Raw genomic sequence first — 24,471 nt, 5'->3', positions numbered from 1 at the left:
TTTTGATAGCCTGGGCAATTTTAATAGCCAATATTTTATTATTATTTTTCATTTTAATTTAGCTATCTTTAAACTAATCCACAAGAAATAACTACCCTAAGGCACTCGTTTGTTTTATTTTAAAATCTAAACCAATCAACAATGAGTTTTCGTTAGCTACCATATGGCACTCGTTTGTTTTATTTTAAGAACTAAACCAATCAACAGTGAGTTTTCATTAAAAAAAAATAATAGTTCGAAGTATAGAGTTTCTTGCAAAATTCCGACGCTGGCTCCTAATGCTTTTCAATTTTAAGAAAGATACGATGCTATTGGGTTGGCGGAATTCAATCATGTCAATCGCACGGCAAGATTCGAAAATAAAAAACCCCGATCGTTTCATGAAGCCATTTGCCACTCGACCTTCGACGGAAGCTTCCTGTCATCCCATTGTTAATCCTGGCTCTCTGTGACTTCCAGAATCGTTTGTTTCTGTTTGCAATTTTAAAAATTAAGATAATTCCAGACACAGAAACACATATCCGGAAGCTGCAGAGGCAGCCATGCCGTATGTGCCACCGCACAGAAGGGTACAAGAAGACTCATCTTCGTCAGTTAGGCCAAGACCCGTTGCACCCCCACCGTTCGACAGAAATAACAGGGGGGGCAGAGGAAGCAGAAACAGCCAGGTTTTAAAGCCAGACGTAGATATCAAATATGCCAGAAATAACATCCGGAAATGGTTGGCAATTGATGGGAATGGCGATACGTCTAACGTATTGCTTGAATTCAAACCCTTTTCTGGCGAATCATTTGAACATCTTCGAGATGAAAAGCTGTTCACAGTATCTGCAAACCCTTCCGAAAATGGTATCAGCCTTAACCTGTATTTTGCGGTACATTTTTTAATAGTAATACGACCCTTTCTTGAGATTCAAATCTTTCAAATTTGCAAATTATGCAAATTTAAAGTAATTTTAGATATAGATTTTACATTCCTGAATTGCCATGTCTAATTTCTCGGATAATTATATTTTTCGAGGGCATTTTCAATTTATGAAAACCTGTAAATAGCAATTTTCCATGTTATGAAAGAATCATTGCATCATTTTTGTTTCTTTATATTTGTTGCTATTCACGTTATTCTGGAGTGTTTTTTTAATTAACTTATTATTTTGCTTTCAAGGCGGGTTAGAAGTGGAAGGCAATCTGCGGTCCTTGGTACTTAACGAGGCTTTTCCATCGAAAGAAATAAGTGAGAGTGTTAAGGATGATCTCCGAGAAGCATTCCGCAATGTGCTGAGCTACATTGAAGCAACCAAGCCTGACTATGTGAAACCTACTTTTTTGGCTCGTTTTGGCAAAATTCTATTTCATGGGTATGACGTCTTTGACTTTCCCTTGCCATTTAACTGATATCGTTTTGCCACTGTTCAACAAATTTTCCCCCATAAATATCCGTTTATTGGTTCATTTATTTGGAGTTTCAAGAACTTAAAAAGTAAAAGGAAATTGGAGTCATATCCATAATAAGTCGGTTGGATTGTGATTTAGTGGTTGGGATGTGGTTGTCGTGCAAACAACCCAGGTTCAAACTCAGGTGATTAGAAAGACCTTTTGTGTGTGAGGAAAGATGTTTAACCTCCCAGAGTTGGTTTTTTTTAATGATCAAAGAACTTAACACATATTTGATAGACCAAATCAGTCTAAATAAATGTTTTGTTTTTTTGTTTTTTGTTTTTTTTAAACACAATTGAGTAAAGTTTAGATTAAAATCTACCCTTGATTGCAGCAAATACACAGGAGATGGAGTGCATTACATCTTCTTTCGTAGAGTCCTCCAAGGAGGCACTGTCTGATGTACCAAAAAATTATGATGGAAATAGACTATAATAGCGAATCAACATTCATAGATCCTATGAAATTGTTCTAACAGCAGGACGCATTTACAATATGAGCTCATTAGAAAAGGAAAAAGAAAGCCTCCCCAGTCCTCTGGAGGCCTGCTGAGATCTAAATGTCAATTTCATGTGGGATGGCTTGAAGCAGTACTGGCAATATCCTGGTTTTCTGGAGCATGAGGCGTTTGCTTTAGGTCCTCTATCTGCCACCGCAAAGCATCAAGTTTGTCATGGAGAGCCTGTCCTTCAGTGAGTGAATTTCCTTGGTGAGGAAGATAAGAGAATTCATCTGTTGATGAAGATTCCATTTGATTTCCATGTTCTCCATCTGAAGGGCCTCAATTTGGTGGCTGCAGACGTTACAGGCACTGGTACCTCCAACAGAAGCTGAGCTGCCTTTCCTAGTTAGCATGATTGATAGTGAAAAAGAGGGGACCCAGGTGATAGAATAAGCAGGGCCCAGGGAATTCAAACATGACGTGTTAGAGCAATCAAAGGTGGTGCAGAAAACATATATTCATGGGGGAGCCAATTACCTATCCCACTGACGCCGATAGAAAATATGTTCATGCAGAGCTGGTTGCAGAACCTACTGTCACTGGGGATGGTGGACCAGATACTGTTTATAGAATGAATTGACATAAAATGTGCTTGGGAGCATAGGGAGGGTGCCCTTACTGTAATTGCACCCTGGTATAACTATGAAGGAGCCAGACACAGGCCGTGGATTTAACGCAACAACCGTTGGCTTCACACGGAGAGGCCATAAGCCCAGCATATCATAATTCATCACAGATCAAGGTGTGTAGTCAGTTCGAGGGAAGAGATTCCATCCAAACGTCGAGGAATAAGTGTGTGGATTAAATGGGTTAGCCTCCCCTGCATGGTCGTCTTTCTTAGCTGCAACCACAACATCAATCAACAAATGCCATTGCGTGCGATCATTAAACTTTATATTTCCCATTATATTGCCATTGTGAATGAGATGCGGTGTGGTTGGCATGGGGTTTTTATGCATCAAACTAAGACCAGTGCTTGGGGCCATATATTTCTGTCTGGTCCACATTGAGGAGGTAGGCTAGATTGGCTTGGTGGTTTGCTTCTATATTTTGACCTTTGAGAATATGGAAGATTCAAGAAAGACTTAGAGAGAAATGTTCCAGAGCACATTCAATCCTTTTTAGTACGAGCTTGAGATGGTTCTCTTTAGGAGATAGTGCTGTTGCTCAGATGTTGTATAGGAATCAAAGAATCTCCCAAGATTACTATCTGGGAGATTCCCATATCTTGAGCGAATGTTGTGCCTAATAATAGACCTTACATTTCTGCTTGGTTGTTGGTCTTCTTGCCTAGCCCTAGGAATACTTAGTGACTAGTTTTCCTTCGGGATTAAAAATAACCCCTCCCCCTCCTACCGCCTCTCTCTCTAAATAAATGTTTACAAGATATTTTTTTTTCTTTTTTCTATAAATGTTGTTTGACAAGAGAGATTTAACTAAGAGTTCCATTGAAAGTTGGTTGTTATGGACCATGGTTGGCATTGGTACATAAATTTGAAGGGCTACTCAAAAGGTTCATTAGAATGTTTCTTTATAGCTTGCCTACATGTCGAAGTGTGAAAATTAATTTCGTCTTTTCATTTTCCTTTTAAAAGAAAAGATTATACAATTTTTTTAACTGTGGAGTACATATTCGCTAGGTACTTCCTCATTTTGAGGATGGTACCCAGGATAAACCAAATTGTTAGAAACTCAAAGCTTTATCAACATAAGGCTGAAGGCCATTACAACAATATACTTGTTAAGAGATCAACATGTCAATTGTAACAATCATCCCTCCTAGCCACCCAAGCTAGACATAATTGACAAAATAAAAGATTATACATATAGATACATATACCGTCTTTTTCTGAGAAATTGTAGAAATGGAGTCAAAATATGTTGGTTTAATGGCTCATTAAATTCACTATGACTAGGTCTAATTAAAAATAATTATCATTTGCACACAAGCCGATACAATCAATGTGGCAAAGTTGCTACAATCAAGGTTGTAGCATTGTTATAAGGCCACACCTAGCTATCCATTGCGTATGGTGGAACTTGTTTGCTAGGATTTAAACATAGATGATTTTGATGATGGTTGCACCAAGTTGTCTCTAGACCATAGCCTAGTGGAATATATATATATATATATATAGATATATATATATCGATCGAAGAACCTCTTGGGATCCTCCCTTGTAATGCCCCTTTTTTCGAATGTAGGAAATGGAGACCATTTTAGTAGCCTAGCCAATTACCATAGGCTACAAATTAAAATTAATTGTGAAATATCATGGAATAATTAATTAAAAAAGTGACTAAGTAAAAAGAACATTATAAAGTCACTCATTAAAAAGAAAAGGCGACCCATGGTATTTGGATGACTCATGGTATTGACCCATGGTATTCCAATATCTCATGACATTAAAAGGAGGATAGGAATTCGCTCTTGGACATGTTGATTTGGATATTGATTTTGTTAATTGATTTGAGAGCTCATGGAGCTTGAAGGTTGGGTGTTGTCATAGCCCCACGCTGTGATGCCTTGAGACCACCATGGGCGCTGTGTGGCATCGACGATATTTTGTCGCAGTTATACAAGTACTCTAACCCGGACTACCCCTACCTCAACACTTAGCCAATTTTCCAATTCCAATCTTCTTTATTCAGTTACTTCATTCAACGGCTATACAATTATGCGATATCGTAACTTCAATATAAATAGCAGAATAAAAGTTCATTAATAGTCTGCGATATCGTACAAAACAATAGGAACACAAGTATATGCGACGGGAGGGGGAAACTCCAAAACACTTATCCCCTTTACTCTTATTAAACTTCAAATAATATTTACAATAGAGTTACAAAGGGGCCAGCCATGTCCAAACTCATGCACTGCCCAAGTACAAAGAGTGGCAGTCGTTGGCCCAACCCAACGCACTAGCAAAAAATGCCAAGTTTTGTAAGTAGGGTGTGCCCAACCCAAGGTTGGCACCTTGCCTAACAGAAACCCCAAAAATGACGCCCCAAAACAACCTAGAAAACCAACCCTCCACCCTGCCCTGAAACTAGCTCTCTTGAGCGAGCTCTCCTCCTTCTGCGACGTGCCTTAGTTGCGTTTTCAAATTCTGCGATGTGCGCCTTGCGGTTCTGCGGTATCACACCACTTACTTTTTTGCGATATCGCAAATTTTTCCCTTTTTGCAATATTACTTATCTTGTGTGGACTTGCTTGCTACCTCCTCCAAGTGCTGAAAGGCACCCCTCCTCCATGTGGGCGTGCTCGTTGTGCCTCCAAGTTAGTTTTTCGCCACCCAGTGAGCATGGATCGTCATGGGCGCCAATTGGCCTTGGTGCCAACTCGGGGCCCTGACATCCTCCCCCACTTCAAAATGGTTGTTGTCCTCGACAACAACTCCACTTAGCAACTCCATCGCCAAGTCCATCTGTCGCAAAGTGCCACCAACTCTAACGTTAATCGTTTTTGCTACATGAACTCCTTGCCTTCTTTACATGAACCTCCATCAAGGCTCATGACTCCATGTGGGTAAGACTCCTCAATCTCACAGTCATCAGCCACAACTCGTTGCAATCCTCCACATTGCCCCAACTCACGGAAGGTTGCTCCCTCCAACTCGACTGCATGCTTTGGTTGCAACTCATATCATGCCAATCCACCACATGTCATCATCATGTGAACTGCTGCTACCATACTCCAACTTAACGTCAACACATCTCAACATATTTTGCGACCTTACGACTCAAACTAGTTGGGTAGTTAATCCAACCATCGTGTCCAACCCATGAGAATGCACCTCCTCATGCCTTCGTCGGTCGTTTCTCCAACACTTTGTCACATCTGCAGCTTGATCAAGAACTCTTCTCATCTTCACACACCCGTCCTTCAACTAACGCTCAATGATCGTGTCATACCCAGGTCCATGAAGAAAGCTCCATCTCATCTGCGATATGCTGATCATCAACGCTATCAAAGGGGCAAGTCTGCACCTGCCTCATCATCTCGTCCATGTGCCACCCATGGTTATAGACGAACAACCTCCATGTCCATCGAAATGGCTAAGTCATATCAGACTCAACCCATGCCTAAGTGCTCGCACCAAGGCACCTTCATCGTTGCAATCACCATCCAACTCCAAGGTGCCTTGCCTCTATCACATCCATCAAGTCACTCCCCACAAACACATCCCATACTGTGCCCAAGGTATGCATCCCATACCGCATCAAAGTCAAGTCTCAAAATTGACCTCAGCTTGTCAACAAATCAGATACTCCAAGACCACCTTCACATGAAGTCTTCATCGGCTGCAACTTCCTTCAAGTTGTCATAGGCTCCTTTGAACCATCTTCATCCAACACTTCAGGCAAGCACACTTGTCTCAGTCGCAAGTTCCATCATGTTGGAATTTCTAAGTTTAACCCGTTAGAAATTCTTCCTGTACTAACTGGTTTATTTCTTCCTACTTTTTTAATTACTTGACAAGTTATTTACCATGAAAATACTGAAAATAAACACAAGTACAGTATCAACATCTACAGATCATCAACTAAAAGAAAACAAGCACACAAGTGACATCGTTATTTTTGGACCAATGTCCCCGGAAAAACCCAATGGAATTACCTCGGCAGTAGTACCTCTCCTCAGAGACAGATATTCCGGCTAATTAATCGCCGGATGAATGATCCGACAACAACAATAGCAGCTCCCACTACTTTGCGTCACTCTGATAGGGACTGCGTCAACCTACCTGGCTCACCAGCTCCCAATCTGTCCCACGAAATCCTCCCAGTGCTGCCTCTTGGCCCTGCATCAGCTCTGCTAGCCTCTGCGTCAGCTTTTGGAGCTTCTGCGTCAGCCCTTAGACCCTCTCCGTCAACCCTTAGACCCTTTGCATCACACACACTGGCCTCTCCTGGCTCTGCGCAGCTCCTAGCTGCCTTTGCGTAGCACCTAGCTGCCTCTGTGTCAACCTCTCCCGACTCTGCGCTATCTCTCTGGTACCAACTTTGTCTCTCTGGTACCAACCCTGCCTCTCTGCTATGTATTCACTGCCCCTTGCTGCTGATCACTGATTCTATCTCTTAGCAAACCCTGCTCTAGAGAATAGAATGACTGATCACTTTGGTGTATTCTCCAACTGACCCTCAAGCCTCCTCTTATACTTTTCTCGTTGGTCCTTCAATGGCCGAGATTAAATCTCTAATCAACGGCTAAGATTAGATTTGGCTTGATCCATGACTTTTGGACCCTTCTAACCCAGTTTTATATTAATACCCATTAATATTTCATTTTTCCTAAGTTTAGACTTAGGGACTCCATTAAAAATATTAATTATTTAATATCTCCCAAACCGGGTACAATCTATCCAAACCATTTCTGGGTCTTGGAGATCTCATGCGCTTTAGCCTCTCCACCAATTTTCATGGCTAGAGCACATCCGATGCTACCCCAAATCAACACATCACAAGTTTCCTCTGCCTTCTTTGTCGCATGGATACTCTCATAGGTCGCCCATGTCTTCCTTCAAAACGACCATGGACTTGTTGTTCAAATGCGCCTAACACCCTAATCGGTCCATCTGCAAAACATCTTAATGTGGCATCAGCAAGTCCATCCTGCATCCTCACTTGGCACTTCTACTTGATGCCCAAATCTCTACAAGCGCCCTCGCTTGATGTCCTTGCACGAAGTTTTCCATGCTCATCTTCTTCAACTTGATGCACATAACTTTAGTTGCCCAACTCGTCCACTTTGACAAGACCATTGCAACTTTAGCCATTGCATCCTTGCCTTTGGTCAGGTTAGCGCTCTCGATTGCCCTACCCTCATATCGCCATCGCAAGTCCCTTCCATCATCCCTGTCTCCCCTACTAAAGGTCCACCAAGACTACCTCTTGGCTTCAACGAAACTGCAATGAAGAAGTCCACCCAATGTGCCCTTTCTTCTTCTTTCCATGAGTCATGCTGGGCACTTAGCCAAATCTCCATTCGGATAAGCATGACTCACTCATCGCATAAGTTCATTACGTTCCACCCTTGTCTAGGGCATTCACACCTTCTGCCCTAAGTTTGAATACTGCCTAAACAAGTCCTGCAAAATAAAAAATCATCCATCGCAAAATTAAATGCAAACATACCTCAACCTTGCAAGTGAAAGTCATCCATCGTCCATTCCTCTCAATCAGCATAAGGGGACCCATCATACGACTTCCATTAACGACTTCCAGCCATGGTTGTGATATGCACAAATATGGTCCAACATTGGCAAGCTCCGTCTGACCAAGTTCTTCCTCTTTCGACGACAATCTCATAACACTTGCTTCTTCAAGCTCATCCCTATGGCCAACTTCTTCCTTCAATGGCTACGCCATGCCCAAATCTTGTCCAACTATGGTGGGTATCTTGCCACCAAACTCTTCCTCTTTCGGCTGCATGTTCACAACACTTACATCGCAGTTGACCATTGGACCAACTTCCTCTTCACACATCGCAACTTCTCCTTCATCGCGGTTAGCAACTTCATCCTGCTCAACCGACCAACCAAGGTGAAGAAGCTCCCTTCTAACATTGTCTTCCAAAACTTCAAGCTCTTCTCGCAATCGTGGCCTCTCTTCCTTCATGTGGCCCAACCTGTCCATGAGTTGCATAAGTCTATTGTGGCCCTTTTGCAGACCTGCCATTGTATTGCCCAACCTTCAACCTGTTCACAACCTTGATCACAGTTCTTCTTCCAAACTTCTCCAAGTGCCCACCTTCGCAATGTAGGCTCTAATACCATCTGCCACGCTGTGATGCCTTGAGACCATTGTGGGCACTGTGCGACATCGACAATATTTTGTCGCAGTTATACAACTACTCTAACCCGGACTATGCCTACTTCAACACTTAGTCAATTTTCCAATTCCAATCTTCTTTATTCAATTACTTCATTCAACAATTATACAATTATGCGATATCGTAACTTCAATACAAGTAGCGGAATAAAACTTCATTAATAGTTTGCGATATCGTAAAGAACAATATGAACACAAGTATATGCGACGGGAGGGGGAAATTCCCAAAACACTTCTCCCCTTTACTCTTATTAAACTTCAAATACTATTTACAATAGAGTTACAAAGGGGCTAGCCATGTCCAAACTCCTACGCTGCTCAAGTACAAAGAGTGGCAGTCGTTGTTCCAACCCAACGCACTAGCCAAAAGTGCCAAGTTTCGTAAGTAGGGCGTGCCCAACCCAAGGTTGGCACCTTGCCCAGTAGAAACCCCAAAAAGGACTCCCCAAAACAGCCCAGAAAACCAACCCTTGGTCCTGCCTAAAAACCAACTTGGTTGGTTGAGCTCTCCTCCTTCTGAGACGCGCCTTAGCTGCGTTTTCAAATTCTGCGATGTGTGCCTTGCGGTTTTGCGATATCGCACCCCTTACATTTCTGCGATATCGCAAACTTTTCCCTTTTTGCGATATTACTTATCTCGTGTGAACTTTCTTGCTACCTCCTCCAAGTGCTGAGCTCCTATTCACTTATATGCATCCATGGGCTGACTTGCTATCGGGTCGTGTGGGTGCCTCTTGTCGGGCATGCATGCCCCTGCCTGGGCGCTCTGCCTCCATGCTACTGCCTCGTCGCAATGTCGTGTCGCCTACTCCATCATTGCGCTGCCCATCGTTCAACGAATTGTTCACACGCCTTGTCAACCGACACCCTCGTGTAGCTTGTGTCACCCCTCGCCCGTGTCATTCGGTCCACACTTGTGCATGCCTTCGCCTGGTCCTCGAGTCACCCGAGTTCGTGTCGCCCGAGTCACTTGAGTTCCATTGCCAGAGTCCATTTCATGTGGGCGGGCGCGCACATCGTGATGTGCCTGCTATGTCTTGCTCGGTACAACGCCCAATGCCCCGCCATCGTGTGGACGCGCGCCCTGGTCGTGCGTCCCTCCAACTCATGCACGTTGACCCTATATGGACCTGAGCGTCCCTCCATGTGATTGAGCTCGTCGCATAGGCGTGCTCGTCGTGCCTCCAAGTCAGTTTTTCGCCACCAAGTGAGCATGGCCCTTCATGGGCGCTCATTGGCCTTGGTGCCAATTCGAGGCCCTGATAGGTGCCAACTCCTGTGGAGGGTAGTTTCGTTGGTGCGAGATCCACCTTTGTTGATCCGTCTAGATTGGTTTCACTGTTGCAAAGATACACCCTAGCTAGTTATCGAGGAGGGATCACTTCAGATCCCTCAATTGTGCTTCATATCAAATCATCCACCGGTTGAAGAATTTGTGTTTGTGATTGTGGGAGTTGAAGTGAGAATTATTCATCTTTATAGTAGTTCATATTTTATAATGGCAAATTTAATAATTGAGGATATCGACTTGTTGCCGTTTCGAGTTATTTGCGGGGCCGAGTTCACATGTTGGGTCAAATGCTTTGGATATGGTTTGTATTTCTTCCTTGGAGGTCGAACTAGCGTTCAAATTCATTGTGTGATGAGTTTTCTTAAGTAGGGGTGCATATTCCTTGAAGGGGCCAAGTTTAGGGCCAAATTTCATTTGGGGCTCTATGGAGAAACCTTTAGGGTTGAAATCCTTCATTAAGGTTGAAAATCATGGAGGAGGGTAAACTCGTTGAAGAAATTAGAAGAGGGCTGAGATTCCTTGAAAAAACGAAGGTTTGAAGCCTTAGTCGTGCATACTAGTATAGGTCTGAGTTTCTGGGTGTCAACAAAAGGCTGAATTGATACCAAGGCTGGGCCCTTTTCGCTGTGACAAAGCTTGAAAAAATTATTTATTTATCAATGACAAGTCATGGAGAGCATGAGGATCGTTGGAGGGAGGAGCTAGGGTTTGTATTCCTATTGAACTCGGACGGGAGTCATGCCTTTATTGCTAGGCAGAATTGAGCATCGCTGAATCACCTATAGCAGTGGTCATTCTTGTAACTGAGATCAGACCCATTGTGGAGAGGCAGAGTTATTGTCACAATCTATGGAAGGCTGCAACTCGAGTTACTAGGGTAATTGGTAGAAGCCGATTTGGAATTGAGAGACCAACTTGTTGCCTACAACATAGGTCGAGAAATGGAAAAGTAACATGTAGCATCAATGTTGAGGGTTTAACCCATTCAACCCTCGAAGTAGGCAACTGAGACCAATGATTAGGTAAGTATTGATTGGATTAAAGGTTGAGAGGGTCCCTTCGAACACAAAATAAATTTAGGATGATAAAGCTGGTTAGTAAGATCAATTTCATCCCCTTGGCATGTTGAGCTTTACAAATCAATTATGTTGAAAAAGAAGTATGGCACGTCAACCAGGTTCATAAATGTAATCCCTGAATTTACTTAATAAATAAAAAAGAGCCTGATGTTTTGGTGTTTGTTCAATAACTATGTTTGGCACTGTAGTTGTGTAAATGCTTGAGAAATTGCCGCTATTGTAATCATTGCGATTATTTGCTCACAAGGGTTTGACAAAGTGTTAGTTACTTAACTATTTGACAAAATGTCTCTAAGTGCAATTTATGTACTATTGTTCATTTCTTGATTGATTGAGTGTTCCACTAAGGAGGGAACATCATAGGGTTCTTAATAATCATTGAATTTACTAGTTGGGGACAATACAACGGTATCAACGCTGTGCATCCTTCCAACCTGATGGGTTTCCTCGGGGGAAGATAGATTTTAGGTTACCTTTGATATGAGTTTAGCAGTTGTTGATGGGTTCCTTTGGAAAAATGCTAGAGCCAAAGGAAAAGATGAACACAGTTAACTTGTAGGAGCACTTGCTAGAATTTTTGTAGATCCTTAGGGACTATAACAAGAATGTGACAAATGTATTCAAAGACCACAACATAAATTTCACAAAGGTGATAGAGTAGGTTGGAGCATGGGCATTATCAAAAGCAATGAAGGACAAAGGAGATTGCAAATCTGAAGGCGATAGAGTCACTACAGAAGCCTATCCTTTGAAGTAGTTGAGGTGTCACCTTCTAAGGTTTGTAAAATGGGCATTCCTTGTATGCTTGAAATTAAAGTAGCCCAGGAGGCATTTGCAATAGTTCCTGGAAGGGCATACTCAAAAGAGAAATGTTATAGTCTCGAGGAAAAGGTTCCCAACTCTATTTTTGAAGAGACCGAGGAAAAAATCAAATATCTTACAAAAGGCCTCTTTGCAACAAAGGAGAAAATCAAGATGCTTAAGTATTCCATATTGCAACTAGATCGTGAGCTTAAGGCCTTAGGAGCTAAGAATGTGAGGATAACTACTATCCTTGCTAATGTTTAGAGATAGTTAGAAGTGCTAATGAGGCAACAACATAAATCCTCCTTGGAGTTGTGGAGTACCCTTGTTCAACAATACATAGACAAGGATTTTAGCACCATAAGTCCATATGAGCAGTTTTCTAGCCCACATATAGATGAACTGATGACACATAAGAGTGGGATGGATGGCTGGAGTAAGGAAGCAAGAACCTAATCTTGCAGGTGGTTTCTACAGGAGGGTCAACACATTGGATGGCTGGAGTAAGGAAGCAAGAACCTAATCTTGCAGGTGGTTTCTACAGGAGGGTCAACACATTGATATACATGATCAAGAGGCAAAACTTTGGCATATAAACATCCAAATCGTAATTAGAGTAGTGCAACGGCAACATGGTGGTCTTTGTAATGGATGGCTGATCACTGGTGGGAGAGACATTCACTGGGAGGTCATGGACTCCAGAAGTTTCATCTCCTATACTAGAAAACCATGGCAGTTAGATTGGAGGGAGGTTATGCATTGGTACCCTACCAAGTGGGGGATTTATGGGAAGACACTTCTAGCCAGGGTTACAACACAACACGAGCTTTCAGGTATTGGGGATGATAGATCCCATATTTGGCAATGGGATCCAGGTGGATCATTCAATTATACATTAGAACTTGATAGAGTAGGGGAACACAATTGAGAGGAAGAAGAAGGCATTGTGGTAAAGACTCTTCCTGGTGTTGAAAAGTGTAACTAGGTTCGGTCTTCATGACATGTGTAATTATGATTTTATGTAATTGATGAAAAGAAGAAAAATAAAATTATTATTGTAATACTTGTCTCATGGGTTTCATGAGCAAGGAATTTTATTTTTAGTGATGGCTCCCATTGTGAGCCTTTAGGAGTTGTCATCTAGTCATAAAAGTCAATTTGAGTCTATGTCATGTATAAAGGACCCTTCTTGGGCATGTTACATTTTGTATGAGTCACTAAATAAGTATGAAAGCCCTCCAAGACAAGCACAAGACCTCTCCTTCAAGTCGGCTTCAAAAAGGAATAATGTAAACTCTCCAAAGGACATGTCGGCTCACATATACTCATGTCGGCTCATTATGATGGGAAACAACTATTAATAGGTAGCTCGACCTCATTTCAGAAGGCAGATTTCGGTGAAGCTTTCAGTCATGGTCTGCGGTTGACAAAAGTGCGAGAAAGGGAGATAGAAGCCTCTTATGAAGCAAAAAACAAAGGAGGAGAATTTGAGCTATTGTTGGCACTGTTTTTGGGTACTTTTATTAGCACATGTCATGTGTTAAGGATTCTGCAGCAGGGTTTCTCAGCCAACGAAGTGTTGGAATTTCTAAGTCTAATTGTTAGAAACCCTTCATGTACTTTTCTGACTTATTTTTGCCTACTTGTTCTGATTAATTAACAAGTTATTTACCATGTAAATACTGAAAATAAATGCAAGTACATGCTCAACACATTACAGATCATCAATTGAAGGAAACAAAACAAGCACACAAGTGACACCGTTGTTTTTTGGACCAATGTCCCTGGAAAAACCCAATGTGGGAAAATCGGTGCAACTATCTAAGGGTTTTAATTATTAAGCAGTTTCAGAATACAATCTGGGTGCCAAAACCGACTCACCCAACAGAGAATAATCTTAGCAGTAGTACCTCTCTACTCGGAAGTAGATATTCCGGCTGAAACCCCGGAAAACATTCCGACAGCTCCCAACCCCAATCTGCCCCACGAAAACCCCAGCGTTAGCCTCTAGGGACTGCGTCAGCCCTATCTGGCCCAACGTCTACCCAATGTCATCCTGGCTTGCCCTGCGTCAGCCTCTGGAGGCAATGTGTCAGCCGTTAGAGCCTCTGCGTGAGCCCTGACTAGCTCTGTGTGACCCTCTGGCTGGCTCTGCGTCCCTCTCTCCCGGCTTTTGCGCTGATCCTCATGGTACTATCTATGCCTCTCTGCTTCTGTATTCACTGCCCCTCAGCTGCAACTCTGATCACTCTTTTGACTTCCTCAGCAAACCCTGCCCCAGAAAATCGAAATCTTGATCAACTCAGTGTGTTCTCCAAGTGATCATCAAGCCTCCTTTTATAATTTTATCGTTGACAATTCAATGACCGAGATTAAGTCCCTAATCAATGGCTAAGATTAACTCTGGCTTGATCCATGACTTTTGGACCCTTCTAACACAGTTTTATATTAATTCACATTAATATTTTATTTTCCCTAAGTTTAGACTTAGGGACTCCATTAAAAATATTAATTATTTTAATATCTCCCAAACTGTTTAGAATCTGCCCAAACCATTTATGGGTATTGGAGATCTCATGTGGTTTAGCCCCTCCATGAATTTTCGAGGCTAGAGCACATCCGATGCTACCCCAAATCAACACTCCCTCTTAGCGAGGACTGTGCTCTAGTAATACTCCTCACTGAGCATCACCCTGATCATCCGACATCGGTCCCTGTGCTGATGCTAGGCCTGCTGCCCAACATCCTCTGCATTGCTGCATCATGTACTGCTACCCATGGCCCTGCCACTGCTACTGCTATGTCTGTACGACAACTCCCTCTGCATCCGTGCTACTGCCCATGGCCCTGCCACTGCCACTGTTGCATCTGCACTGCAACCCCTCTCATCATGCTGCATCGTGCTGCCCATAGCACTGCCACTGCTAACTGCTGCACTACAACTCAGTTACTGAGAAGTAACTGATCTCTCAACTCTGACATCTCCATTAGGCTAGAAGCACTCCCGATGTTGAAGCTCCCTCTGTCATTGACAAGTGCTCCCTCTCTGACCTCTGCATTGCTGCAACAACTCTGTGCATCTCACCCTGTTGCCTCACGCTGTCCTGGGATTCCTGCACTGTAGCTCCCTCTGTCGCTCCATGTGCATCCGTCTCTACCAACATCCGCTAGTTCTACTACTCTTTGGGGCTCCTGTAGCAAGGTATAATCCAAGAGGTTGGGTACCTCTTGGATCCTGCCCCTTATCGCCTGTAGTCCGTATGACTACAGCTTGATGTCTCCCCACTTCCGCTCAAGTGTCGTGTGAGCACTCATGGCACAATCATCATCTGTCTCCAATTCCTTCTCTGCCCTTGTTGGCGCAGCCTTGGTCTTGGAAGCCTCTCCTTTGCTCTTCTTTCTCGGACATTGGCTCGCATAGTGGCCCAATTCCCCACAGTTGCAGCATTTGACCTTGGAGAGGTCCTTCTTCTTCCATTTCTCTTGCTTTCCCTTAGATGCTAGGGCAACATTCTCCTCTTCCTCATTCTTGACTCTGATCCCCTTGCCGTTGCTTCCCGCCTTGGTTAGCCTTTTGATCTCTTCTTGGTGAAGAGCCGCCCACATTTCCTCCCAATATGGAAGGGTTGCCTTGCCCAGTATGCTCTGGACAAACACTTCCTAGTCTTCTGAGACTGCATTCAGGGTTGTTCTCACCATCAATTCTTGATTCCGTGTGGCCCCTATGGAAGTCAGCTGATCTCGGATCTCCTTTAAACGACCGTGGAAGGTGTCGATCTATTCTCTCTTTTGCATCTAGTATGACCGTAGTTGATTTTCTAGTAGCATCTTCCTCTGCACGGAAGTATGCTGATACAACTTCTTTAGGGCCTCCCAAATCTCATTTGCCGTATTCTTCTCGGTAATGTGTGGTACTACATGGTCCTTGACCCCGTCAAGGATGATGCTCTTGGCCCTCGCCATTGCATCCTCGTACTTATTGTTATCAGCCGGGTCAACTGGGACTGCTATTGTCCTCAAGGCGAATTGCTTGAGACGGTTCCTATCTAGAACGGATAAGATTCTGGCCTTCCAGACTACGAAGTTTGAGGCTCTGTCTAGTCTGTCCTGGTCTCTTACCTCGTTCACTGCCATCTTGCTGCTCCTCTACTTCCCTCCTGGAAGTTCTCAGTGTGACTCCCTCTGAGCCTCGATTTCCCTCTTGGAAATCCCTCTACCAATGTCGAGATGCCCCCACTCCGATCCTTAGTGCAGTTGCACCACTGATCCAGATTTCTTGGCTAGAAATCCTCGGTAGCAACTCCCTCCTCCTTGGTCTTGCCCTATTAGGTACTGTTCTGACTACAGTACCCCACCAGCTTCACTCTGCAACTTACCCACAACCTCCTAAGCCCCAACAAACTGAAGGTTAGAGCTTCTAGGCTCTGCGCAATCCCAACACTAGCAAAATCTGCACCTCCTAGCCACGGGCGTCAATCCTTCATGACTGACAAAGATCACTGGGCACTGCGTAGGTCGAGTTTGCTCCCTCTGCCACTGCGCTGATCCTCTTCCCAGTTCAAACTTGATGACGCATGCACTGTGTCACCCCTTCCTTGCTGCTTTTCTGCTAGGAACAACTTCTTTGACTTGGGACAACTGTTTTCTGCTGCTGTTGCTCTACTCGGCTGATGTCCTCAGTTCTCCTGTGATCTGCAACCATGCTCTAATACCATGTTGGAATTTCTAAGTCTAACTGTTAGAAACCCTTCATGTACTTTTCTGATTTATTTCTACCTACTTGTTCTGATTAATTAACAAGTTTCTTACCATGTAAATACTGAAAATAAATACAAGTACATGCTCAACACATTACAGATCATCAACTGAAGGAAACAAAACAAGCACACAAGTGACACCATTGTTTTTTGGACCAATGTCTCTAGAAAAACCCAATGCGGGAAAACTGGTGCAACTATATGAGGGTTTTAATAAATTAAGCAGTTTCAGAATACAATTTGGGTGCCAAAACCGGCTCACCCAACAGAGAATAATCTCGGCAGTAGTACCTCTCTACTCGGAAGCATATATTCTGGCTGAAACCCCAGATAAACACTTCGACAGCTCCCAGCCCTAATCTGCCCCACGAAAACCCCAACGTTAGCCTCTAGGGACTGCATCAGCCCTTTCTAGCCCAACGTCAACTTGGATTGCCTTGTGTCACCCTCTGGAGGCACTACGTGAGCCCTTAGAGCCTCTGCGTGAGCCCTGTCTAGCTCTGCGTGAACCTCTGGCTGGCTCTGCGTCCCTCTCTCTCGGCTTCTGCACTGATCCTCGTGGTACTATCTTTGCCTCTCTGCTTCTGTATTCACTGTCCCTCGTTGCAACTTTGATCACTCTTTCGACTTCTTCAGCAAACCCTCCCCCAAAAAATCGAAATCTTGATCAACTCGGTGTGTTCTCCAAGTGACCCTCAAGCCTCCTTTTATACTTTTCTCGTTGACAATTCAACGGCTGAGATTAAGTCCCTAATCAACGGCTAAGATTAACTATGGCTTGATCCATGACTTTTGGACCCTTCTAACAATGTTTTATATTAATTCACATTAATATTTAATTTAGACTCCATTAAAAATATTAATTATTTTAATATCTCCCAAACTGTTTAGAATCTTCCCAAACCATTTCTGGGTATTGGAGATCTCATGTGCTTTAGCCTTTCCACCAATTTTTGTGGCTAGAGCACATCCGATGCTACCCCAAATCAACACAAAGGAGCCAAGAAATAAGTCTCACATACATCCTAGCCGAGGTCACAAGAGAAGTCTCCTAGTCAAGCAAAGAAGGAAGATATCTCAAAACAACTCACATGTGAGAATTGCAAGGGTATAGATAGACCGAGAATTGCAGATTTGTTGATAAGACCGAAATTGCAAAAGTGCAGATAGTTTGACTTGCATTGACCATAGAAGAAGGAAAGAGGTACAAGTTTGTTTCGAGAAGGATTTCATCAAGAAAGGTTTGTGGCTTGGTCTTGGAGTGGGAAATAGGTCAAGGGTCTTGGTCTTGGTATTCGTCAATTGAAGTCTCTATAAGAAGAAGAATTTGTTGAGCGGGAGAGGTTTTGGCGTTGGCTGATAGCCTACATTTTGTGTCTCTTGTCTCTTTATGGTTTATGCATTGATAGCTGTTTGATGAAGAATAACACTATAATAATATAAGTAAAAGAAGATCCTAACCTAAAGTAAAAAGCATTCACTAGTAGTTACTAATAGAAGAGAAATCATCTAATCTCGATGCCCTAGATTTCTCAACACCTGAGAGACTAGCTTATGAGAATTCTTATTTACTGGATATCACTAGCTTATGAGAATTCTTATTGACTGGATATCCCATTTGTAGGGAAAATATTCTAAGAATAGGTTTGCATGTGAGTATTGGAAGTCAAAGATTCTACAAGCGGTTGCTGGTTTGGAAGATGAAGGCATTGGTGGAAGGAAAGGTGGGAGCATCAGAACTCAAGTTGCTGATAACAAATTTCCAATTTGTAATTATAGCAATGGGAATAGTGGAAGCTTTAATGAAGTAAAACCAGGGATTTGATAGCAGGTCTACTAGTGGTACAGGGCAACAACTATAATTTCAGAGTGGGTGATCGGAAGATCGAGCTTACGCATTTCCTTGCAATTGCATTGGAGTACAAGATTACATCACATGACAACCATCATAATGGCATTAAGATATTATCAGGCCAAAGGGGCAACGAGCAACTCAACATAGGAAAATTGTTTCAAAGTTGCCTCAACCTTGTTGGAAGACCAGTAGGAACAGTTTTACTAGAGGATATATAATCTCGGAAGCTATGCGGAGTGGAGCAAGGAAGCTACTTGCAACTTAGTGATATGAGTAAGTAGCAATCTTGGGTAAGGAAAGATAGGTAAAGAAGGTTGAGCCAACAAGGGTAGTGCTTCCAGAATAGGATAATTCACTGAGAGAGTATTGGGTAGTAAACAAGACATGGAGCTATCTTGATCATCATTACATCATCAATTGGTGGGTGAGATCTTCTCCTAAATATAACCTTAGGATGATCACGCAGTGACAAATGGATTAATATGATTCTATCATTGGTGACCAAAATGAGAAATTTTGGGGCTATGATGTTGCTTTAGGGGTCAAGGGACATTGTAGAAGTTCTCTCCAAGTTGGAGCATGTGGCAGCATCTATGTCCTTTGGATGGTGATCTCGCTAGTACTTCTTGATGTTTCTAGTGCAATTAGGGTTAGCACAATGTTTTGAAATTCTGATAATTACTTTTGATGTAGATCTTCTTTTATCTTATTTCAATATATCACACAGTGACAAATGGATTAATATGATTCTATCATTGAAGGCCAAAATGAGAAATTTGTGGGCTATGATGATGCTTTAGGGTTAGCACAATGTTTTGAAATTCTGATAATTACTTTTGATGTAGATCTTTTATCTTATTTCAATATATCATTCAGTAATTATGCTTCAGAAATTCAACAATAGAACAATAGAGATCACAATGCACAAAAGAGAGACAAGATTTACCCTGGGAAAACCCACTATAGGGAAAAATCCAACAACCCTTTCAATAGAGAAATTCTTCCTGTTCAATAAGAGACACACTTAGACCTATGGTCAAGCCTGGTCTCCTCCTCCAAGTCAAGTCACCCAAACTGATCCAACACTTCGTTCTGCTGCTTGATCCAAAAATTTTGGCCTCCCAACAACTGTCAAGTAGCCTAGAATTTTGGTCCCCAGAAAAACGCCCAGTAACCTAAAATATTTCGTCCCTCGTACAATAGAATGCCTAGAAACAATCTGAATCACAGAGAGAAACTTCTATCCACACGTGCTAATGAGAGAAGAGAGAGAGAAAGTCAATCATTTTTCTTTTTCCTTCTTCGTCCTTCTTGACCTCCTTTGCTTGCCCATAAGTTGTCTTGAGTGAGGAATGTGAATTTGCCAAATGAGGAGCTTGAGCTGCCTTTATATAGTAGTCTGTCTAGGGTGAATAGACGTGTCTCTTGGCCAGAGCCGACTTGACTTGGAGGGAAGCCGACTTGTCACCTTTTGGAGCCAAAAATTTCCTTATAAAAATTCAAATTTACATCTTTTAAAAGTTGCAATGGGACTTTGACTCAGAATAAATTTTCATTTGACTTAAACATTTATAAATATGCTTTACAATGATAAATATAATTACACCAAGTGACCACAAGTACATTATGAAGACTGATCATAGTTACAAATCCAATAATACCTTATGCCTTAAAGACCACACACTTAGACAATAGTTCATTATGGAGTAGCATGATATGGTTTATCACAAGAGGTCTTCTAGTTGTATTTGAGATATTGGAACATCTTTGCTTAACTCTAAGGGATGATGCAGAGTATGTGAAGATGTTGAAGGTTTACTCTCCAATATTATCAAGAATTTTTGGGGAGCATGTCCTACATCTTTATATATGGCGTAGTATTGTAGGATTGAGATGATACAACAATTGTGTAAGGAAGCATTCTGCAGACTTGTGTGGGATTCTGGTATTGATGTTTGGATTGCTTGGGGAGAAGCAATTTCGGGAAGGGAGGACTGTAATGTCCCTTTTTCCAGATGTAGGGAATGTAAACCATTTAAGTAGCTTATCCAATTCTCTTAGGCTACAAATTAAAATTAATTGTGAAATATCAGGGAATAATCAATTAAAAAATGACTGAGGAAAAAGAACATTATAAATTCATTTATTGAAAATAAAAGGTGACCCATGGTATTCTGATATCTCATGGCATTAAATGGAGGATGAGAGCTTACTCTTGGACATGTTGATTTGGATATTGATTTGAGAGCTCATGGAGCTTAAAGGTTGGGTGCAAACTGTTGAAGAAAGTGTAACTAGGTTCGGTCTTCATAAATGTAATTTTGAAATTTGTATTTATTCAAGAAAAGAGAAATTATTTTTATATTATTTGTCAATGAGTTTCTTGCTCATTGAAGTAGGTCAAGCACATGTTTATGTGCTTCTAGGAAGTCAAAGTGTCAATGTACTTATGTAAGACCCTTAGAGGGCATGTTACACTATGTAGAATATTGTATAAGGTCAAAGGAATACCTCCAAGCAAAGTCAACAAGTCTCCTCCTTGCAACTACATCCTTCAAGAAGAAAAATTATGAAGAAATAGACAAGTCAGCCTACAGTCATGATGTCAGCCTCAAGTCGGCCTAAAGGAGGGACAATCCTCTATATATAGAGGTTGTCCACTCCCTCACAACGTCAACCAAGCATCTTTGAAATCAGTGAAGTATAGAAACCAAGAAAGGTGAGGAAAAGACAAGTTGAAGGGTCTCCAACTTAAGCAAAGAAGGAAGGAAGAAGAAGCAAAGTGAAGGGATTGTTTCTAGGTCATAATACAGCCACACGTGCGAGGTAGAAGAGGACAGTCTGCAGATATAACAACAGTGACAAAACAATTCAAGAATCATTATTGTTTGGGTTAGAAATTAGGCCTACAAGGCCTCCCAAGTCAAGCGAAGAAGTCTATCCCTCTAGCGAAGGTGAAAGGACACTAATTCTCTAGGGTATGTACCACACGTGGGAAAAACTAGGGCATCAAAACAATATTATAGTCATACCTCAAGAAAGATCTCGTTTGGTCAACAAAAGAAGAAGTCTACTTGAGTAAAGGATAGAAGAAGAACATCTCTTCTAGAAGGCTCACTCAAGGAAGGTCTATCTCTAGACAAGCAACAGAGAAGGAGGACGAAGTGCTGGGGAGCAAAGTGCCGGAAGGAGGAAGTCTATGTGCCGGGAACAAAGTGCAGAATAGAGGAAGGACTTGACTTGTGCTTGGAGGACATCCTAGTCAAGGGTCTAGGGTTTGGCATTGATCAATAAGAATCTTCAATAAGAGAAACTTACCAAAGGGTTTTCCTTTCTAAGAGAGAGAGCTTTTGGCCCTGGCAAAGAGCCAACATCTATGTTCTTGTCTTTATGTTTTTGGTAGCAGTTTGATGAAACACACACACTAATAATAAGAAGAAGATCAAGCTAAGATCACTGTAAAAGTGCTTCACAAATTGTTATCAAGTGGAGAAGAATCCTAATATACATCATTGCCCTTGATTCTTCAACATGGTATCAGAGCTAAGGTGACACATCAAGGAAAGGGCATCTCAAGAACACTCATCAAGGAAGAACATCTACAAAAGTTGAAGCATCTAGCCAAGAAGTCTCTATCACATCAAGGACAAGAAGGTCTACCATCTATCTTTCATCAAGAAAAACTACAAAGCAAGAAGAAGAGCCTTACACAAAGGCACCTACAAGAAGAGCAGATCAAGGAAGAACCTATATCAAGCTACAATTCATCAAGCAAGCCCACTTGGAGAAAGCAACTTGAAGAACATCAAGATCTAAGGAAGGCAAGCCATCAAGTCTTCAAGGAGAAAGCAAGTCTACTACATCTCAAAATCTATCAAGTAAGTATATGTCCCCTTCTGAATATACATCAATGTCTTTTTGCAAGGAAAGCAATAAATTGGTAGGTACCAATAACTTTCTTGCATGGAAGAAGAGGATTGATTTACTTCTCAAGGAGAATGAACTCCTAGAACACATCAAAGGGAATGTTACTATTTTTGCTAAGGAACAAACTCAAGCCTTAGCCAAGTATAATAAGGATGAGACAAGAGCTCAAAGGATTCTAATAGAATCCGTCAAAGACTCTTTCATTCCTTATGTCTCCAAGTTGGAGACATCCAAAGAAATCTATGACAAATTAGTAGAGCTATTCTCGGTAACCACAGCGGGAGAAGTGATATCTTTTCGAAATGAGTTATACACGATGAAGATATCAAAGGAAGGAATAGCTCCCTACTTCATGAAGATCTCTGAGATGAGGGATCAACTTCAAGAGTTAGGAGAAGTCATGTCTGACAGAGAAATGACAACCGTAGTACTCAATGCTCTACTTGAGGATTGGGGCAACTTCACATCAAGCATATATGCCAAGAAGGAAGCCACCCCACTAAGTGAGATGTGGTCTCTATGCAAGATAGAGGAAACAAGACTTAAAGCAAAGGAAGATGTGGGATTAAAGGAGAAAGCATTTGCTACGATGGCCAAGAGAAAGGGAAAACTTGGAAAATTTGGTCTACGAAGAACAAACAACAAAGATATGTCCAAACTCCAATGCTATGGATGCCAAGAATATGGACACTACAAGAGGAATTGTCCTAAACTAAAGAAGGACATCGACAACAAAAGAAAAAGGGAAGAAGCTCATGTTACTCAAGAAATGAAAGAAGAAGATAAGAAGCAAAAGAAGGAAGATCCTTCGGATCTCTACTATGACTAAGTCTACTTCTTTACTTAAGGTCTTCTTTCAAAGTTTTGAGTATGATAGGATCATGTAGGAATAGAATAAAATTGCATGGCTAGAAACATCTTCTAGAATCTAGAAGCATGATGTACATAGAGTTCTAAATACTCATGTATAAGGAGCATTTATAATAGAACAAAATGCATGGTTAGAAATATCTTCTAGAATATAGGAGCATGGTAGATATAGCTCAAGATATTCATGTAGAAGAAGCATACCTAGAATAGGACCTTATCCACAATGAAAGAAAATTGATCATGATTGAAAATCTTAGGAGACCTCCGATCAAAAGGAAAGAAACATTTGCAGGGTAAGGGTCTTCAAGATCCTATGATGGAATCTTCAAAAGAAGATTCATCAACAAAAGTAGATGTCTCATTGGGAATCCCATTTATGGGATTGAAGAAAAGGATGATATGCAGGCAATGTAAGAACCAAAAAACAGATGCAAATACAGTAAAGGAGTTTATATCATGAACCTGTAATTAATTTCCTGAAAACTTACAAAATTAACCAACATAACTATTGAGGTACCTACCTGTGCGCCTGTGGTTGAAGATGCCTCTGGCTACCTTGCCTTGGTTACCAAAAGACTGAATCCACCCAGCCAAACTGAGCAGAACCTGGCTGCTCAATCTAGTAAGCTTCTTAGTTGAAGCAGACTCTTCAGGCTCTTCCTGTGGATAATTTCAGTTTATCATGCTCTTCTTCCTTCAGTTTTCCTTTCCTCTGTGCTTTTCTTCTATTACCCCCCGTCCCCCGTAAACTTCTGCTTGGTGGCCTTTATCTGGTTTCTTGGCGGTGGCCACTCTTCCACCAGCAGGCCACCGCTTAATCCCCTGGTGACACCCTCCCATGTCACGTATCACCTTCTCTATCTCATTTTATGGTCACGTATATATATATATATATATATATATATATACTTTATGATTTATTAAATGGCATTTCTTAATGTTTTATTAAAGTACTTTTAAATATTAAAAATGTTGAATTGAGGCTTCTGTGATCCATATCAGGTTTATGAGAAATTCTTCGGCGCAAATCATAGGATAAATCATTTGTCGACGCGTTTCGAACCAACAAGTGTGGTTCATCGTCAGGACAAGTTGAGGAAACAGATCCAGCTTAG

At 41.8% G+C, this 24,471-nt stretch overlaps 1 protein-coding gene across 3 annotated transcripts in view; it reads left to right on the top strand.

The window, feature by feature from the left end:
- The first annotated feature begins 235 nt into the window (after positions 1–235).
- Positions 236–24,471, top strand: part of LOC149264567 (uncharacterized) — a 162,474-nt gene continuing 138,238 nt past the window's right edge. Inside the window, exons 1-2 of one of the 3 annotated variants that reach the window (XM_089428414.1) lie at positions 236–849; positions 1,166–1,358. In XM_089428414.1, coding sequence (XP_089284540.1) covers positions 543–849; positions 1,166–1,358 — 500 coding nt within the window. In that variant the 5' untranslated portion in view covers positions 236–542. The remainder of the gene's footprint in view (positions 850–1,165; positions 1,359–24,471) is intronic. The other 2 variants (XM_089428421.1, XM_089428405.1) reach the window with 2 other exon arrangements.

The sequence above is a fragment of the Pinus tabuliformis genome, chromosome 6 (genome assembly GCF_031772625.1).
Source record: "Pinus tabuliformis cultivar Carrire ecotype Pingquan chromosome 6, CPIR1, whole genome shotgun sequence".
Lineage (NCBI taxonomy): Eukaryota > Viridiplantae > Streptophyta > Pinopsida > Pinales > Pinaceae > Pinus > Pinus tabuliformis.
The sequence above is the reverse complement of the archived record's forward strand: the minus strand, read 5'-3'. Positions and strand labels throughout refer to the sequence as shown.